Genomic DNA, 19,622 nt, shown 5'->3' with positions numbered 1-19,622 from the left:
TGAAAAGCCAATTTTTAAGCCAATCCAAACGTGCTCTCTATCAACTTATAGTTTGTACTAAGTTTTTGATGTAGCTAGCTTACTCGTGGCATATTACTCTAATGATTGATTAATTGTAGGCATTTTTGGCTAAAGTAGGACCTAATACAACTGTGTTAGTTTCAGCTTTAATTGTGGTTGCGTTGTATGCTAGATTCCAGATGAATAAGTCCTTGTTTATATTTACTTTGCAGCCAAAATAAAAGAAGATAGCATGTAGTGTTGGATTCAACTTTATTCTCTATAAAGTGTTGGATTCAATTTAAGGATTTAAATGGGTGTTATTTCAACAATATGTGTAAGAAATAAAAGAAGACTAAAATAAGAAAAGAAAAAAATAATTTTAGAAGAACACGAGAGGTGAAAATTTTCCAAAGGAAACTAATATAGAGAACTGAAGAGGAAATGTTAAAAAAGGAGGAAGAAAGATAAAAAAATAAAGGAAAAAGGTAAAAAAAAAAAATGAAGAAGACATGTAAAAAAATGCCAAAATTGAGGAACGAACATGGAGAAACAATTACTATTGTTCATTAGGTCATTTATGAGGGGCCCACAAAATTTAAGGAGATTCGGGGCTCGTAGCCCGAATGCTAGATTCCTATTTTATGGCCCTAAAATGCCAAAAAAAGAGGAACGGTCATGGCGATGCAATGACTATGGTTCGTTAGGTCGTTTCTGATGGGCCCATAAAATTTTAGGCGATTCGAAGCCGGTCGCCCGAATTTATGAAGATGGCGTGCACATTAGCACACAAAAAATTGGAATCATGCTGAATTCCTATTTTAGGACCTAAAACGCCAAAAAAAAAGGAACGGTCATGGCGAGGAAATTGTTATTGTTCATTAAGTTGTTTCTGATGGGCCCACAAAATTTTAGGTGATTCGGAGCCCGTCGCCGGAATTCATGATGATGGCGTGGATGTTAACACACGAAAAATTAGAATCGTCATGAATTCCTATTTTATGGCCCTATAACGCCAAAAACAAATCATGACAAAGTAATAACTACTGTTCATTAGGTTGTTTTTTATGGGCTCACAAAATTTTAGACAATTTGGAGCTTGCCGCTCGAATTCATAAAGATGGCACGGGCATTAGCACAAGGAAAAGTGGAATCGTCGTGTTGAGCTGATGGAGACCATTTTGGTTCCAAATTTGCTTAAGAATCATATTTTAATATGTTGTTTATTTGTAATGATAGGAATCTGTATTCGGCAGCACAAGAATCTAAAATCTTGAAGAAAATTATGAAAACCACAATTTTAGAAAGGAAAGGAACATATTAATGGTTAGCATACAACACAAACTAATTAGAGAATATTGGAACTAGAACACAACCTTGGAGTTTTATGCCCAAACATTCTATAGACTAACCAGCTCTCGGCTATCAAAAATCAAAGTTTTTGTCTAAACACTTTGTGGGTGAAGTTGTATGTGAAGAGAATGCACTAAGGTATATTGTACATGAGAATACAATTAGCAATAAGGAAATTTAGGCCAAGCTAGTGCTCTTGTTTAGACTGGACCAGTACTCATCCTCCATTTCCTCCACTTGCTTTATGGCATTAGCCTTTTGTTCAACAAAGGACTTAAGTTGTTGAGGGCTATGAGGTGGTGGAAGTGTGCATGGTTCAGTATCACTCGGAGACTTCTCTAAGGCTTCTTCCATAAACTTCCTCCAAATACCATTTGAAGGACATGCCAATGATTCTGAACATATTTCAATAGCATTTGGAGGAACAACTGGATTAAACTTCTGCAACTTCGCGTATTCATTCAGCAGATGGTATATATAATCAAATACACGTTCCATCTTCATGTCTTCATGAATAAAATCACTTCCTGCTTTCCCAATGGCCTATGCCTGAAATTGTCAAATTCAAAGGTTGTCAAAGAAGCACTAATGAACACATAGAATTGGAAAAGCATACTAATGTTGCTTGATGTTAGCATGTTATGGCATTGATTAGCTAGGCACGGACGATGGCTATTAGATTAGAAAAGCTTCGATCTTCTATTAAAACTCGAGCAGTTTCTTGAAAACTATTCATATATAGTACAACTATACTATATTAAGTTTACCTTATCGGTGTCTCTAATAGGCCAATAATGCTGCTGTGGGATCATCCCTCTCATGAAGAAATCATAGTACTGAGGCGTTATGTACAATGTTGGAGAATCGCAGGCAAATATGTACTTCTCGCTCACTGACCATGCCCATCCTTCTACATATATCTTGAATCTAACCATTTGCACCAATTTCAAATTTCACTCAGCCCCAAAAGAAACAAAATAATTAGGCAAAACAAGAGGAGTAAATCTTTGGAATATTAACCTGTGGGTGCATTGGTCTTCAATATTTGATTCCTTGTACCGCTTTTTGGATTGATCACTCCAGTCCTGACATTATCATTTGAAGACATATTAAAGGTCATGTTATTATGTAAATGTGTGTTGATGAATTCAGAAGCGGATCCAGGATTTGAGGCTTATGGGTTCCTACCGTAACTTTAGATTAATATGCAATAATAACTGGGTTCACAGTTAGATATTTACAAATATTTAGTGAATTTCTTAATATAAATACAGGGTCTACGCAAAAGTTATTGGGTTCCCGGGAACCCGTATTGTATGCTATAGGTACGCCCCTGTTGATGATGGCAGTAATAGTAGAAGAGAAACCTGGATATATAAGAGAGTATCCCAATTCTGATTATGAGTCACATTACACTTCATAAGGTCTTTTCTGATCGGAGAAACATTAGGATTTCCCCTCCAATAAGCAAACGGTATCCTGTCTTTCCAGCTGATTCTCTTATTCCCTTCTTTTATCTTCTTCATCATACTTCTCCATGGTCTTATATTTGTCTCTCCCCTATATACAATAAAACCAAAACACAGTCATCTGTCATTACTAGTGTAGATCCTAAAAAAAGGACAGCCTGGTGCACAAAGTATCCTATATTTACGTAGGGTCCTGGGAAGAGCCGCACCCCTAGGGGTGTGATGTAGACAGTTTACCCTAATGCAAGCATTAATGGTTGCTTCCACTGCTCGAACCTGAGACCTATGAGTCACACGGAGACAACTTTACCGTTGCTCCAAAGCTCCCCTTCACTAGTGTAAATCCTATATAACAAAAACATTAAGGGTGAAAAGAAGGTTAAATACCAGCCCCAATATGACCAATCTGGGAAAACAATATCCAGACTCTCCCAATCCGAACAATAGCGGAACAACGGGGGTGGGCCGGAGTTAGGTTGCTGGAAGTCCTTGGCGGCGATGACCGGCCGGTCATCTGTATTAAACATGATCTCCAAATTAGGAAATTTTCCAGGGTACCACCTTAAGAGTTGTATAATCCCATACATGGTGAATAAATGCCTAGTTTCAATAGATTTCTTTGGATATCGTTCACGTAAATTTTCCCATCCAATATTATTAATCTGAAGTGAGCATGTGTTTTGGCTTTCTCCAACATTTCCCTAGTGATTCCAGTCTTTTCCCAATGCCTTAAATTTTCATGAATCCATCTAAAATACTCAGGGCATGTTGAGTTGTTAGGATTTAAAGGTTTATAGGACGTAGGATAGGTTCTTGGACATGTATTGGTCTTGTTCCATGCATTGCAATCCAAAGGGTATTCAAGAATCTGAGGCCTGATACTCGAGTTTGCTACTTTTCGATAGAAATTACCTGAGTACTTTGCCTGCGCAAATTTAAATAAAAAATTGTCAATTCATTATTCGAGTAGGAGAATCAAATGGTAAATTACTAGTAGAGTTACATGTAACAGTCTGTAATAATTAGAATCACTAAAGCAGTGACCTATTCAAGGTCTCGTGCAGCCTAAGAACCCTTAAAGCAGTAACCATTATGGAATGATGATAAAGAATTTTTACACTATCAGATATACGCATTGACTTACTAGATCAATCCATCCAGCAAACGACAAGGCTGAAACTATGATGGCAAACAAGAAAATTAGCAACACTGTAAAAAAGGTGTCGATGTGGCTCTCTTCTTCAGATATTTCCATCTTGCAGCTCCCACCACTGCATTCTTTTGCGGCAGAAAATTGATCATCAACTTCCCGTTCCTTTCTTTCATGTTTCCTCCACCTCCTATTAAATCAAACTAAACCATTTATGTTTAGGCAGAGAAATTGGTATTTCTAAGTTAAAATTGAAACTTTTCAGAGACCATGGAAGTATTTTGAAGTCTTGACATTCCAATTTCCACAATCTGATGCTCTTTCTGCCCTTTAGGTAAGTGTTTAAATTCTTGTAATTAGCTTTCAATTTAGAGTACTACTGCTAGAAGAAATCAATTTGCAAGTATATCCAAACTCCATCTGCCCTTTAAGTAAGTGATTAATTTCTTGCAAAATAAATACCATGCTAAACTGTTCATTAACTAGTCAAGTTGTCCGCACGGTCATGAAAATAGTTTTTATTTTATTTTTATCCATGGACTCTGCTTTTTATTATCTGAAAGCCAAAGTTTTTACTTGATTTTTAAACTAGATTAAGAAAAGAAGATAGCAGTATTACTTTCCAGAAGAAATATAATGAAATAAACAAGCTTTTTATTTATGTATAAGAACTGACAATGAGAAACTGTTAAACTAGAGATGCAGCAAATGGCCCTCAAGATATCAGCAAAAGAAACATAGTGAAACTAAACATAGTAAATCATTTCTGATTCAACCACCAGAAAGGCTACTTATGGTCCTAAGCAGAGATTTCAACTGAAGACTGGCTTTGGCAAAAAGACCAACCGGGGAAGAGATAATGTCCAAACTGAAGCTAGCCAGCTATCTCCACATAAATGGAACACTGATGATGATGGAATGTTTAAGCCTTTTATCTTTCATAAACACTTTTATGCGTGGTCCTATGATCGATGGTTAAGTTGTATGGTGGGATAATTAGGATCCCTCCACCCTTAACCAAAAGCCTTCGATTTGAACCCTGAAAATGAAGATCTTCTTCTACGGATATCTTCCTCAATGGATATCGGGAGCAAATCCAGATAAATAGGTAGTGAGTTTCGAATATCGAATGCCTTATAAGAAGAAACTCTAGAAGATATATATAGCATTTGTAAACAAGTACACCAAAAATCAAGATTACCAGTGATTATTCCATGAGGAATAAGGTTGAAGTTCTATGTAAAGAGTACTAAGGTATTGTACATGAGGATACAATTAGCAAGGTAATTTAAGAAAAGGACCAAGCTACTGCTTCTTGTTTAGCCGGGACCAGTACTCATCCTCCATTGCCTCCACTTGCTTTGTAGCCTTAATGTTTTGTTCAATAAAGGCCTTAAGTTGTTGAGGGTTATAAGGTGGTGGAAGTGTGCATGGTTCAGTATTACTCGGAGACTTCTCTAAGGCTTCTTCCATAAACTTCCTCCATATACCATCGGAAGGACATGCCAATGATTCTGAACATATTTCAGTTGCATTTGGAGGAACAACTGGATCAAACTTCTGCAACTTTGCATATTCATTCAGCAGATGATATATGTAATCGAACACACGTTCCATCTTCATGTCTTCATGAATGAAATCACTTCCTGCCTTCCCTATTGCTTGTGCCTGATATTCTCAAATTAAAAAAACAAAAATAGTTGTAATTAAAGAAACATTATAAACAAACTGATTTGGAAAAGCATACTAATGTTGCCTGACGTTAGCGACATGGATGACTGTTAGACTCGGAGAGCTGCTTCTGCTAAAGCTCGAGTAGTTTCTTGAAAAGTTTACGCATTTAGTACAGCTTCCACTCTATTAAGTCATAGGCCTTAAAGTTATCTCAGTTTCAGATACACCCTTTGTATATCTCTTCAAGAGTTATAAATAATCAGTTTGCTATAATATGCATTTTTAAATTCAGTCTCCAAATCAGTTTCAGTATCACTTTCATACTCCAAATATGGTACTCTTAGAGAATATCTTTATCCCTTTTTTTTCCTAAAAACTTTGTAAAACATATTCAGATAGCGTTTGCATAGTTTATGAATTCTGCTTAGCATGTACCTAAACACATGAATTTCTCAGAATCAGACCATGTTGTGTGACGAAAGGGGAGAAAGGACAAATCACCTATTGATATGTGATAGAGAAAACTATACCTGAAGAAAAACACACACACACACACATATATATGTGGAAATGAAGTGTGTGGGAAATTGAAGGTATACCTTATCAGTGTGATTGTTACCCCATTGAACAGCAAACTTCAGAGACTTGCACTTATCAGTGTCTCTAATGGGCCAGTAATGCTGCTGTGGGATCATCCCTCTCATGAAGAAATCATAGTAACGCGGCGTTATGTATAATGTCGGAGAATCACAGGCAAATATGTACTTCTCGCTCACTGACCATGCCCATCCTTCTACATATATCTTGAATCTAAACATTTGCACCAATTTTCAACTTTCAATCAGCCCCAGAAGAAGCAAAATAATTAGGCAAAATAAGAGTAAATCTTTGGAGTATTAACCTGTGGGTACATTGGTCTTCAATATTTGATTCCTTGTACCCCTTTCTGGATTGATCAACCCAATCCTGAGATTAATTATCATTTGAAGACAAATTAAAGATCATGTTAATATGTAAATGGGTGTTGATGATTGCAGTAATAGTAGGAAAAAAAATACCTGGATATATAGGAGAGTATCCCAATTCTGTTTTGGAGTAACATTACACTTCATAAGATCTTTCCTAATTGGAGAAACTTTAGGATTTCCCCTCCAATAAGCAAAAGGTATCCTGTCCTTCCAATTGCTCCTCTTATTCCCCTCTTTTATGTTCTTCACCATACTTCTCCATGGTCTTATATTTGTCTCTGCCCTATATACAATAGACCAAACACAATCAACTTTTATAACTAGTTAATTTGGAGGTGGAGGGAGGATAGAACAACATTTCAAGTGCTAATAATTGGTTCTAAATTTTATGTGTATGTACTTAATGAATTTCTTAACACAAATACATTGTTTGAGCACAATTTATTGACCCTAGGAGGGAGTACGGTTTGAACCGAGGGACCATCGGAAACAGTATCTCTATCTTCACAAGTTAGGGGTAAGACTGCATACACACTATCCTCCCCAGACCCCTTGTGACATTACATTACACTGGATTTATTGTTGTTGTAGTTAGGAGGGAGTACGGCAGGATGGAACTCAAAAACAAACTTTTGACCTAAGTCATATAGTAAAGTTTCTCTTTTTCTTTCTTTTGCAAAGATAAAAGAATATAATTCCTAAAATTTCAGACTATTCAAAAAGCAATAATAGACACAGTATCACCACCTACAGCTAGTTATAAGTAGAAAAAAAAAAATTATTTGCACGCATATTTCGTCAACTTTCGGTGAATAAATGGAAGAAATAAAATGTTATGAAATGTATGTTAGTATCAAAAAAAATTAAGGATATGAAAGAAGGCGAATTACCATCCCCAAAATGACCAATCAGGGAAAACAATATCCATACTCCGCCAATCTGAACAGTACCGGAACAACGGCGGTGGGCCGGAATTAGGTTGCCGGAAATCCTTGGCGGCGACGACAGGCCGGTCATTGGTGTCAAACATGATCTCCAAATTAGGCAATTTCCCAGGGTACCACCTTAGAAGTTGTACAATACCATACATTGTGAACAAATGTCTAGTTTGAATAGAGTATTTTTCATATCGTTCAATATAAATTTTCCCATCCAATATTATTAATCTAAAATTAGCATATTTTTTGGCTTTCTCCAATATTTCCCGAGTGATTCCTGTGTTTTTCCAATGCCTTAAATCTTCATGAATCCATCTGAAATACTCAGGACATGTTAAGTTGTTAGGATTTAAGGGTTTATAGGACGTAGGATATGTTCTTGGACATGTTTTGGTCTTGTTCCATGCATTGCAATCCAGAGGATATTCGAAAATCTGAGGTTTGATAGTTGACTTTGCTACTTTTTTATAGAAATGACCTGAGTACTTTGCCTGTGAAAATTTAAACAAGAAAATGTCAATTAATTTTTACTAAAAAGTCAACCAATTCAAGTAGGAGAATCAAAGAGTGATTGTTAGTAAGTTCTTCCACACTAAGGGTGGTTTGGTTGGAAAGAAGTTATCCCACGATTAATTATCTCGATCGAGATTAGTTATTTCATCTTTCATTGGGATAAAAAGATACTATAGTTTTAGGATGACTAATCCCGGAATTAATTATATTACACTTTTTTACCAACCAAATATGGGATAAACTTTTCTTAAATTTAGTCCCGGAATTAATTATTCCTTATCCGGGGCGGAGCTAACTCATTGACTGTGGGTTCGGCCGAACCCAGTCGGTTTGGTCCAATCCATGTATTTGTCTTGAAAAATTCATTGAATATGTATAAATTATTAATTTAGAACTCAATAACTTAAAAAGACTAGAACTCCGAACCCATAAACTTCAAATCCTGACTCCGGCTCTGTTCCTTATCCCTCGTACCAAACAAGCCCTATTACAGTTTCACAAATATTTGGTTAGGTATGGAGCTTTTATATAAATCGTGTAGAAAAATGTACCAACCAATATTTCAAAGAGTGCTTATTAAAATTGTTATATAAATTTTTCTTCTTTATCACTACAATTTTGTAGTCAAATGTAGGGGTAATATACATTTATCATTTATTGCTTAGGAACGGCAATATTGGTCGAGTGCGGGACGCTAGTAGTTTAAAAGAGATTTAGTAAATGAGTCTAAAATTGATGAATGTTAAATTTAAAATTAGAATGACTTGAGATAATCACATCCCAAGAACAAACTGATTAAATTGCTTGCAACTAGAGCAGATTAGGACAGAGATGTTACAGTATTAAATGATTTAATTCCAGGAAAGCAATAGTCGTTGAGAGATCAGTATTATGTGTTTGAAATTATTTCATGGACTACATTATTTTCTTTTTTTACCAAAAATTAAACCATCTTAGAAGAGACCTATGTGTTTGTGTCCATCGTGTTTTGGGATTAATATTTGCCTAAGAACCATTAACTTAATTAGCTGTGAATTTTATCCAGTGACAACACCTAGCTACAGCAGCTAGTACTTGTAGCTACCTTATAAATGACATGCGTCATGACTATATAATCTTTTTACGCTATTAAACTCTTTTATGTACGATATTATGTTTTAATTAGCCGATGCATTAATTTTATGATAAACCATAAATGCATGGGAAAGTGATGATACTGACAGAGTTTAAACAAAAAAAAAAAAAAAAAAAAAAAAAAAGGAAGAAAAGAAGCTAGAAAGGCAGCCCCGTACACTATGCTCCCGCCATACGTGGGGTACGGGGAAGGGCCAGACCACAAGGGTCCATTGTTCGCAGCCCTACCTTGTATTTCTGCAAGACACTGTTTTCATGGCTCGAACCTGTGACCTCCTGATCACATGACAACAACTTTACCAGTTACGTCAAAGGTTGGGTCCATTGTTCGCAACCCTACCCTGCATTTCTGCAAGACGTTGTTTCCATGACTCGAACCTGTGACCTCCTGGTCACATTACATCAACTTTACCAGTTATGGCAAGACTCCCATTCATAGTTTACACGTAAATGAGAGCAAGAATATTGACTTACAAGATCAATCCAACCTGCAAACGACAATGCTGAAGCTATGACGAGAAACAAGAAAATTAGGAACGCTGTCACAAAGGTTGTTTCTGTTGCTGATCTCTTCATCAGATATTTCCATCTTGTTGAATTCTTCTGCAACACATAAGTCCTTAGCCAGAAAACATTCATCAACTTCTCGTTCCTCTCTTTCATGTTTCCTCCTCCTCAAAAATCCAATTGCCAATTTATACGTAATATTATAAACTAACCTGAGAAAATAAAACTTGAGTTTAATAACAAACTTGGAGAAGTCTTCGTTGTCTAACAAACTTGGAGAAGTCTCCGTTTTCTGCTTTATTTTATTCACACAAAAAAAATCAAAGGAAATCTCACTTTTCACATCCTCTGAAAGATAGAAACAGATATAGTTTTTTTGGTGTGTGTATGTGTGTGTTGGGAAGGGGGAGGAAAGAGCTGTATTAACGAGAAGTACTGTGTTTATTGTAGTAAAAAAGTAACATACTCCAATTGATGGCGTTAATGTATTAAGAACTGGAATATTGAAGAGAAATAGTTAATGAGAGAATAGTAATTTAGATGACACATTTCGTATATTTCTCTCTCTTGTTGAAACTGATTGAGATATTCAAGCTAGTTTTTTTTTTTTTTTTTTGTGGAAATATCAATACATTCCAATTCTAAGTTGATCTCCAATCTGATACTCTCTCGGCCCTTTATGTACGTGTTAATTCTTGTACAATAAAATTCCACGCTAAACTATTAATTCAATCTACTGCTAAAATGTTCATAAGTAATTTACTCGAAAGTATATATACTGCCAGGATTATTTTTTATTTTTTTATTTTTTTTTAGATAAGGTTAGTATATATATATATATTCATTATGTATTCAGCTCCTTATAACAAACAAAAAGATCATTTGTTTTTGGAAAATGTAATTTGATTGTACTTGTATTTGTATGACCCGAGAACGAGAGCCTAGACTCATAACTCTAGCTAATTTACGTTTTTTTTTATTTTTAGAAAAACCCAATAATGGCGCGGTGATGGCGGCGGACGTTGGTGGATGTAGCTGGCGGTGGTAGTTGTACGATAATGACTGGTGATGGTGGTGATCGTAGTGTTTGTGTAGTGATAGTAGATAAAGTGGTGGTAAAAGGTCAGCTTCACACGAATCTCTAAGTAAACACGTCTTAATAATAAATTAAAGAAATCAGATCTATGTAGAGCAAATAAGTGGTATATTGTTAAAAAAAAATTAAAAACGCAAATACACTTCATAAATTAGAGATATAACTTGGATATATGAGACTAGGAGTAGGATCATCTTATAGTTTAAGGCTTTTTTTTTTTCCTTTCACATAATTAAGATGGGAGTAAAAAACCTGATTGGACGACAATCAAACTTATGACACACATGGTGATGAATTTTCTATTAACAAAGAAAAACTGACCTTAATTCTAATACTCAACTTGTAGAAATCCAGAGTATTCGGCAGCAAAGCATAGAGTCAAAGCAATAACATCATTTTAATAAGCTGATATTATAGATTAATCCTTCATCCGCATGCTAAATTACCACAAATTACACTTCACAAACACAGAAACTATTTTAAGAGAGTGAGGCAAAAAGGAAGGTGAACAGATGAAATATTACCTAGCTATATAAAGTTCTTGTAATCATTTACTTTTCTAAACGTCCAATGATTATCTTGTGAGATTAACAAGTATGAAGTCATGTTTCACTGCAAAGGTGACTAACGTGACTTGACTTGGGGCTGGACTAATCAACTGCAATCTAAATGATATAACTGTTAACGAAGCGAGAAATTCAAAAATAGCCAGAATAGTCGTTCAAAAATCGAAATTTAGCCATTTTTCATGTAAAGATAAATCTAAGCGAAAATACTGTTCAAAACCCGAAAAATACGCCAGTATATTATACTGGAGTACCAGCATAAATACACGAACTCCAACATAATATACTGGAGTTCCAGCAAGTATAATTGTCCAGTATAATAGACTGGAGTTTGGAGCACCGGTGCTCCAGTCTCCAGTATATTATACTGGAGTCAACAAAGTATACCGGTCCAGCATAATATGCTGGTGTTCATACACATGTGCACGAAACTCCAGTATATTATGTTGGACCGGTCTCTATTGCAGCAAAATAGTAGCTATTTTTCATTGACTTGGTAAACGCTAGCTATTTTTGAATGACCAGTCCAAAAACTGGTTATACCATGCTATTTTTACGTTAACGAAGGGTGTAGAACCTTGTGAATGCTCTAAGAAGATAATCACAGTAAAATCACATTAGTTTTGTGTCTTAAGTGAGAATACAGCAAAGTGTTAATTAGCATGAAACTAGAGAGTAACATGTGACTGAACCCAAAGAAGGAAATAAAGCATTTGACTGACTTTAACTAAGCACTGTCCAAAGTAGCCTTTGCAAATCATAGAGACAGCATTAAGTATAAAGCAAATCGCGGTGACAGCATCCTTTCACATGCATAATGCATTAAGGCTCAGATTTTCATTTTTCCAGTGATCCCTTCAATAATAGGGGAAGAAATTTGAAATCACTTGCAAGAAACTTAACTAACTCCCCTGTCAAACAACTTCACAGCGCTCTAAACTGAAAGAAACGTAAATCACGTAATTTGGCCTATTCCCCTGTCAATTCAATGAAGTTGTTAACCCGGAGTTGGGCCTATACTATCAGCCTCAGCTCCAAAATGGCCCACGACCCATGTTCAACTCTTCAACCGTCAAATATATTCACAGGTCCACCCTTGTACCTGCAAGGCACTATCTTGCTTTTTCAATTTCTTTTCACACGACATCTTCTGAATCACTTGCAATAAACTAAACCAATTTACACATTAACGATGCTATACCTCATTTTCAGTCATGCAATGTATCATGGGCAGCAACTCACTTCACGTAGCCATGAATGAGAAGATCTCAAAATCTTGAGGCTTCAGAAACCAGTTCTTGAAATTTGAACTGCCTTTAAAGGTTTTTGAAGCTAAATTATATTCTTGTGACTTATCCTGCAAACGATAGTAGAAAGCGGTGAAACACTGTTTCCGCAAATTTAGCTCTATTGCTACGAAAATATTAGTCTCTTCAGTTCACATAAAGTGAACAGTATAAGTTATCACATAAGAAAATATGCATTTCTTTTTTTGAGAAGGAAAAATATGCATGTATTTGTATCCAAACAACTGCATGCCACCTTTATTGCTAAGACCTATGAAAATATTAGCCTCTTTAGTTCACCTAAAGTGAACATAATAAAGTTATCACATAAGAATGTAAACATCAATATTTTTTGGAAAAAATATGCAGATATTTGTACAGAAAGAATAACATGTCACCTTTAGTTCTCGATAAGAGTTCTCAACAAAAGCATGTTCACTTAAGCAATTACGTGATAGTGATAAGAAGGACTCCAAAAAGCGCTTCCTGAAATGATTATAGTAGATGTTATTTCCAACAATTTACAAGATATTTCCACATACCATGGATAATTCTATGCAAACTTTTAAACGTCAGAAAGGACAATACTAAAAGCACATTATATATAATGATTTGCACATTAATATAGTGAAAATAACAAAATTGTGCGACTCCTTATTAAGCATCAGACTGAATTTTCTAAAATTTTACCCCACGAAAATGAAGAGTCATAGCATTAACAATGCTATAAAATTTTCTAAAATCTATTCCTTGATGAGCTTACTTGCATAGAGAAGACTCAGTGGAAGGAGACAATGCGCCTTTTGCAGAAGTACCCTGCTTCCTGCCAGTGGTTCCAAGTATGACTTCATGCAACTCAGACTTGTTCCAGCATATGGAGTACCTTGATAGCAGAATACGCTTTTTGAGAAGAAAAAAAGAAAAGCAGTACCAACAGATTATTCACCAGGAATAAGGAATACTGTGAAACCTACCCACAAGTTAAAGTGGTGAGAGCAGTTTCAGAATGTTGAAACTCCTCGGGTGGAGTTGGCGCTACAAAGACAAGTGGCTATCAAAGGCAAAGGGAAGAAATGTAACTATATACAGTGATGATAAAATGAAGAAGCACGACTAAATCAAATTGTGCAGAAACCTTGTTCACTAGGAATGGATCGATTAACTTGTTGGACAATGGTAGGATCCGCTCATATACAGCTCTCATAACTTCATCTTCAAGAATGGAGGTTTTAGAAGCTATATGGGACTGTCCAATGGTCACAGAAGAGATATAAGTTGGCTCCAAGAAGTAAGAAAGTAGAGCTCCTGCAATAAGAATGGTACTTGACTGAAAGCAGAAACAACATAGAACTTCCGGTAAATACTAAATAATCACTCCAATAAGTAAGAAAGCAAAGCTCCTGTAATAATAATAATAATATAATCACTGGCTTAGAGTTAAAAACACTGCCAGTCACCAGAAAATAGAAACTTTCCGTTACAGGACATATTCAAAGCACGCTAAAGAGAAAGCCTTCAAAAGTTGATAATACAACACCTACAAAAGCAGTGCTCACAGGTCCATTTCATGAGACAATGTCCTCAGAAAGTCCAAGCACCAGGACTTTTTTCCCTTCCAAAAAGCAAATGATTATACATCAAAAACTACTTTCAATCCCACGAAACAGACAACAGACCATTCCATGCCATTGCATATTGAATAGTCAGATGTACCCATGTGTTTTATTGAAAAGACTGTATGTGTTAGTAACGTGCCGGTATTTAATGGGAATTCATAATAATCTAAACTCCACGAAAGATGGGGATTTACAGCGATTATCAATCTAGCAAAACATCCGATACTTTCATATAGCTGCTAATCTCAAATAATTAAATGAAACGAAAGACGATTTAACGCATCAGTTTAGCAGATCTAGAGAAACAATTATCGGTGTACAATATAAAACAAAAAAAAATTAGAACATGATAAAGAACTTGTGCTATAACAGCTTCTACACTATTCAAAAATTCTGAGAAAGGTAACGGTTTCAACATAGCGTCAGTCCTCATTAGTTATTTCTAAAGGTTTCCTTTATTCGCTTTGGATGTTTAATTACTGAAAGCATATCTAACAAAAAGAAATATAAGGAACCTTGTACACCGACCACGTTCCAACGGGCAATCTTATCAGAGCAGCTGACTGACAAAGTTGTATCTCCACGACCAGGTTTTCGCACGACTGTGCCAAAGGCCACGGGACAACAACCTGAAAGGATAAAATATGAAATTATTCTTAAGAAAAGTATAAACAGATATGAGAGACGGCCATTTACTTATCATTCAATCTCTCTCTCTTTCCCTCCCTCCTCTTTTTTAGTTTTTACTTGCTTTTAAGTTATGAGGGGGAGATAGCACTTTGGGTTTCCTAAATCTATTCTCATACAACACATGAACCACTATTTAGGACCTGGCGAAAAGTCTTAAAGTGAGACAACGTCAATTGTCAATTTAGGTACTTTAGTAAATTATGGTTAGATCGTGTTCCTCTAAGCATTTGTTAATAAGGACTGCTATACACTAATATCCAAATTCCATATGATTAGATCCGCCTTTTGCACAGTGAACTGCTGTTTGGTTTATCTCAAAAATCATAACTCAGGGAACGCCTCCAGAGGACATGATAATGTGGAGAATGCAGAAAGACTGCCGCGCCCAATTTCTTAGGATACATACCATAGACATCATGATGAGTCCTTTTTTATTTTCTTCCCTGTGGGCTATAATTTGGTTCCTCAAGTCAATTAACTGCTGATGTGACGTGTTTACCGTTAGTATACATTAAAGTTTACACCAGAAGTAAAGATTAGTTATGAATACTAAACAGTCACAAGCCGGATACTATCTCAGCTCTTCAGATACAACTAAAAGACCACCTTTACCCAACGTAACATGTCGATCCAATTCCCTTTCTTTTTACTATCTCAGCTCTTCAGATACAACTAAAAGACCACCTTGACCCTTTTGCTTTTAAATCTTTAGTCTACATGGTTTAGTGTTTGTCCCAAAAAAATATCAATCTTCCTTTAGGGGTTTTCCCAAAAAGACTATTCTAAGTCGAAACTATAAACTTTTCAATACAACAGTTTCCATTATTCTATTCTTCAGAGACTAAAACGTAACATGTCGATCCAATTCCCTTTCTTTTTACAACCGAGAAATCCATTGGGGCCAACCCTTAGGACCAACTGCAGCCTTCGAAAGCCCGCCCCTCTACCCTTCTCCGCTTAAATATCAGGCTTATTTCGCATGGTGTAAGGCTCAAACTTGTGACATAAGTCACAAGTCCCTCAACCTTTGCCACTTGAAATAAGGCTTAGCGGGCACAAATAAATAAATATGGAATGTATGTATTTCTCATGGCCAATCCCAAGTAGTAAAGCAAAGACTGCTCTACAAGGAGATAGGATATGAGATCACGTTCTTCAGATAAAAGCACGATTCTTCCTTCTCCAAAAAGAAGAAAAACGCATCAACCGCTAGCATCAATAAAGTGGGCTTGATAAGTAATTACTTAATATTGAACAATATACATTTTTATTTTTGAGAATAAACAGTACACATTTTTATTTTGTCAATTAATATACGTGAAAATCAAGACAGGCAAGTCAATTGGATCAGGACTACTAATTTTTGTGAGTTTCTAGCATAGTACTTTTTTATAAGTAATTTCTAACATAGTACCTCACAAGGAAGAAGATAAGTTCAAAGAATGGGCGACAACAGTTCACACGGGTAAAAAGGACCACTAACCATCAAGACAGCCCACAAAAATAGGGGTTTGGACTGGATAATGAGCTCTATGGATTAAGCTTGAACAGCCAAAAAATGTAGAAAGAAAGAGCAAAATATATGAACTGGGTGCTTGAAGGTGGTCAAAGTGGAACTGGGCTATAGACTTGCAACCAGGCTTGGAGTCTTGATCTAAGAATCCACCTTGCTGATCTTGCCTTAATATGCATGCCCATTAAGGAACCAACTCAGCCTGAGCGGTGAACAAAGCTAGCATTAAGCACTCTAGCAAAATAGATCTAAATAAATGAAGATTCTACCCCCACTTGGGATTACTTTAAACAGTAACTGAGTCGACAAATCTGAGTAACAAATGACTCAACAGATTTTATATGACAAGGAGGGGTGCACAAAAGGCATTACAGGAACTGGCTATACCCAATGTTACTAATATGGTCATACCATCATCCGTTGTAGTATATCCCAACGACTCCCCTTTTGAATAACTGCGTTGCATAGATGAGCACATCATGTCCCCTTTCTTTGAAGGACTATCACACAATGACGAGCGTTCTGAATTAGATGAGGCAACTCCACCTGCAAAGAAGCTAGCACAATAACTAAATCGAAAAACAGAGAGTTCTAGTCTTACATGAAAATGAAGAATGGGCTTTAAAACTGATAACGGGCTACCACAACCTACAGGGTGATTGTGATATGTACAAATGTAACTGCCACCCCTGTTTCATTTTCAATCTCTTTGATCCTAAACCATCATTCTCCAAATGGAACATGAAGTTTGCCACATCATCACATAATACACCTCCATTGCTATCAAGAGTACTGTAAACATGTTGAATCTCTGAATACAAGTACCTGGAGTGATAAAAAAAATCTTTAAGGTCATTGATAAAAGTCCTTTTCCTTTAACAAAAGTTAGGACATATCTCATCCATGTACACCTAGACATATCCTTGGTCACTCAATATATAACACTCAAATAAGAGACACTGGCACTGCAGCACATGCACAAAGTCATAAAATTTAAGAATTAAGACTTCTGTCTTCACTCCAGAAATATCTTTTCTTTGAGTTTACATGATAGGTCTATCACTTCATGTGAATAGAATCAAAGACCAGCTTCTGCTAAAGGTGAAGAGTGGACTGGTAGGAGGACCAAGGCTCATTCAAAAATTTTCAGAAGGCCCCTTCCAATATTACCAGACAACATGACGGGATACATATTATTTCCAGTCCCTTTCAAGAAAGAGATAAAATCCATTCCCTTTTAGCTGTTCAATACAAGACCTAGTAATATAGTTCGTCAACTTATTATGCTGATATGCCAAAGTATGGTCAGTAACAGTTGGTGATGGATGGTCTCATGTGAAAAATGAGAATTGTTTGATACAACTCCAACAAATACTTGTCCATGATTGAAATTGTATTATTGCACACAATTATAACATTCAAATTTAATATGTGGAGTAAAGGTCCAGATTTCCATGTACCATCCGAAATTGCTTAATTTTGCTTCCAGTTACACATTTGGTCGACTAATACCCTCGTTGTTAGCAAACCATCTTGTACTTGCTCTTTCCACCGACGAAGCTCCAGCGTGAAATGGATAGATTCCACGTGTCCAAATTGTTCAAGAAAAAAGGCCCAAATTTAGCCCTGAACTTTTGACTATGGTTTAACATTATCCTTAGTTGGACCTTCATTAGACGTCAAGGGCAAAAAACAAAGACGACATGGGTAATATTAAACCAAAAGTTTACAAAGGCTATAGCTGATCAATTTCAGATAGTACATAGACTTTTTGAAATTCTAAAAAATCCAATTCAATAAGATGCTTTAATCTTCCTACTTCAAAGATGTAACATTTATTTCCTCTAATTCAGCAAATGGAAAAATGAGCCCAAAAAAATACCTAAGTAGAGCTCTTCTAGCGATAATTTCAGCATGAGAATCATTCACAACATCGCCTTTCGAGCTCCGTCGCGAACGCCCTATGCATTTCGTCCCCGTTCCCACTGATATCACTTTCAGTTCTGCAAATAATAAACAATTATGTTTTCTCCAGAAAAATAGCAAATATAGAAATTCGGGAAAAAAATCAATTGTTAAATGAAGTTTCCAACTTTTCTGAGACCTTGGGAAGGTGAAGAGAGAAGAAAAGCAGCCAAAACAGTGACTTCACGGCCCTGAGGTTTTCCTTTCTTTGGTAAACGCCGGTATACTGAGAGCACAGCTTCTGATACTTTCTCCCCCCACGGCGTCTCCGGTGCCGGAGCCGCGGTCCTTTCTCCGGTGGCGTCCATATTTTCAGTAAAGTGTGAAGTAGAGTAGTAGAACGAAGCCTTTAAAAGTTGCACGAATAAATCTGAGTTTTTGATCAATTTAAGTATGCTAAAGTGGATTAGCTTTAGTCTCTAATCTTTGATGCTAGGTGTATTTTGTTTCTCAAATATAACTTATATTTAGTCTAACTAAGTTGGTTTCAACATTCACCTTCTTTTTTATTTACTTATCGAAAATATTTTATAAACCAACAACCAGTAATAGTACATAGCTGATAAATTTAAGATTTTAATGCTGAAACTTTTACTTTTAAAAATTTCGGTTGATTTTTTCAAAAAGAAAAATAAAAATTTGAAAAAAAAAATAAAGCTGCCAAGATCACTTCTACACATATTATTGAAGCAAACGAATAACCAGATTGTATTCTCACTTTCAACTTGCGCTAGAAACTATTTATATCTGGTAGCTGAAAAAGTATATAAAATTTGTATAATTTTTGTATATTGACATACAATATATATATACACACACACAAAATAATATACAAATTTATATATTTTCAAGGTCAAAATTTTAGAAGACATTATCTAAAAATGAGGAATTAAAGTGATAATATGCGTTATCCAATAAAAGGAGAGGAAACGTTTTGCTTCAAAGCTGAAGATTTGCTTCATGAATCAGAGTTGGTTAACGCCGTTAGTTTTTTAACACATTCTGTCAATGAGACTAAAGGTGCTCCACTTTAGCATACTTAAGAGATTAAATATGTTTAAGGTTATATTTGAGGGATCAAATAGTCCTACCCTCAAAGATAAGGGACTAAAGATACTCCACTTTAGCATACTTAAGGGATTAAATATGCTCAGAGTTATATTTGAAGGACCAAAATAGACCTA

At 35.8% G+C, this 19,622-nt stretch overlaps 3 protein-coding genes and 1 pseudogene across 7 annotated transcripts; all 4 read right to left on the bottom strand.

Annotated features, from left to right (window-relative positions):
* Positions 1-1,395: 1,395 nt before the first annotated feature.
* LOC107817172 (uncharacterized) lies at positions 1,396-4,462 on the bottom strand (annotated as a pseudogene).
* Positions 1,531-1,857, bottom strand: LOC142161761 (uncharacterized). The gene has a single exon (XM_075224589.1). It carries the CDS (start codon positions 1,855-1,857, stop codon positions 1,531-1,533), a length of 327 nt encoding a protein of 108 aa, XP_075080690.1.
* A 149-nt stretch (positions 4,463-4,611) lies between the features above and the next one.
* LOC107817171 (uncharacterized) lies at positions 4,612-10,198 on the bottom strand. The gene is made up of 6 exons (XM_016642947.2): positions 9,674-10,198; positions 7,505-8,043; positions 6,705-6,897; positions 6,548-6,612; positions 6,246-6,456; positions 4,612-5,640 (listed from the first exon to the last, which is right to left on the bottom strand). The coding sequence occupies exons 1-6, from the start codon at positions 9,860-9,862 to the stop codon at positions 5,278-5,280; spliced, it is 1,560 nt and encodes a 519-aa protein (XP_016498433.1). The 5' UTR covers positions 9,863-10,198; the 3' UTR covers positions 4,612-5,277.
* Positions 10,199-11,961: 1,763 nt separating this feature from the next.
* LOC107817174 (tRNA-specific adenosine deaminase TAD1) lies at positions 11,962-18,867 on the bottom strand. 5 transcript variants are annotated; one of them, XM_016642948.2, is made up of 11 exons: positions 18,578-18,867; positions 18,356-18,476; positions 17,126-17,298; positions 16,885-17,019; positions 14,786-14,899; positions 13,790-13,959; positions 13,629-13,705; positions 13,418-13,537; positions 13,053-13,140; positions 12,570-12,725; positions 11,962-12,470 (listed from the first exon to the last, which is right to left on the bottom strand). In XM_016642948.2, exons 1-10 carry the CDS (start codon positions 18,744-18,746, stop codon positions 12,612-12,614), a joined length of 1,281 nt encoding a protein of 426 aa, XP_016498434.1. In that variant the 5' UTR covers positions 18,747-18,867; the 3' UTR covers positions 11,962-12,470; positions 12,570-12,611. The 5 variants fall into 5 exon arrangements, with proteins under 5 accessions (XP_016498434.1, XP_075081926.1, XP_016498435.1 ...); XM_075225825.1 differs by having other exon boundaries at positions 16,861-17,019; positions 18,578-18,862; XM_016642949.2 differs by having other exon boundaries at positions 11,962-12,480; positions 18,578-18,862.
* Between the last annotated feature and the right edge of the window lie 755 nt (positions 18,868-19,622).

This window comes from Nicotiana tabacum, chromosome 11, assembly GCF_000715075.1.
Source record: "Nicotiana tabacum cultivar K326 chromosome 11, ASM71507v2, whole genome shotgun sequence".
In the NCBI taxonomy this organism is placed as follows: Eukaryota; Viridiplantae; Streptophyta; class Magnoliopsida; order Solanales; family Solanaceae; genus Nicotiana; species Nicotiana tabacum.
Note: the sequence above shows the minus strand (reverse complement) of the source record. Positions and strands in the feature narration are given on the sequence as shown.